Source organism: Sclerotinia sclerotiorum, genomic scaffold (assembly GCF_000146945.2).
Source record: "Sclerotinia sclerotiorum 1980 UF-70 scaffold_9 genomic scaffold, whole genome shotgun sequence".
Lineage (NCBI taxonomy): Eukaryota > Fungi > Ascomycota > Leotiomycetes > Helotiales > Sclerotiniaceae > Sclerotinia > Sclerotinia sclerotiorum.
In genome coordinates, this window is record NW_001820827.1 from 1,487,570 (window position 1) to 1,488,370 (window position 801).

At 46.1% G+C, this 801-nt stretch overlaps 1 protein-coding gene across 1 annotated transcript; it reads left to right on the forward strand.

The window, feature by feature from the left end:
* Nucleotides 1-29: 29 nt before the first annotated feature.
* On the forward strand, nt 30-653 carry SS1G_07481 (hypothetical protein; the record flags this gene model as incomplete). Its single annotated transcript, XM_001591984.1, has 1 exon — nt 30-653. The coding sequence occupies one exon, from the start codon at nt 30-32 to the stop codon at nt 651-653; it is 624 nt and encodes a 207-aa protein (XP_001592034.1).
* Nucleotides 654-801: the final 148 nt, after the last annotated feature.

The window sequence follows — 801 nt, forward strand, 5'->3', positions numbered from 1 at the left end:
ATGTCTACAATTTTCCACCTGGTGTCACCATGATCTCTTCTTACTGCTTAAGCTATTGTCCCGGATCTTCATGTTCAAACACTGGTTATATAGCTAAATATCCCCCACCAGGATACACACCACCTATTATTAGCACAAAAACAAGTATATACAGCTGTCCCACCACAATCCTCACAACCCCCAAACCCCCACCACCCACAACATCAACATACTCCATCGCCCCCCTCCCAACCTGCAGCAACATCTGCACACAACCCCACAATCCCCCACAAGGCTACTCCTCCTCTTCCCCCGTCGGATCTATCCCCCTTCCCTGCTACACATGCAATAATCTCCCCGCAGACTATTCCTCCGGCTACCCATTTAAACTGTACACAGCCAAATTCTCAGAAAATAGTCCCAGTTATCAAAGACCGGATTGTGCAACTGGTTGTAAGGATGCGTGTGATGTGCAGTATGGGGTTTGTGTGGGTACTTATGCGGTGGGTTGTTCTTATGGGGGTGGAGGAGGAGGTGGTGGAAATGGGGGAGAGGGAGGAGATTCGTATGAAAGTGCTTTGACGAAGTGTGCATTGCAAAAGGCGGACTGTTATGTGGTTAATGCCGGGGTTGGGGGGGAGGGGAGATGTGCGAGTTTTGGGGTTGGGTATTAGGTATTTGGTATTAGGTCCTAAGATACAAAGGCAAAATTAAGTAGTAAATTTACACGGAAATGAATATCCCTAAGTTTTTTGGTCTTAAGTGTGAGATATTTTAGTCCTTGAAATGAGAGGATTTTTTTTTTTGAAGTAGATGAGATGG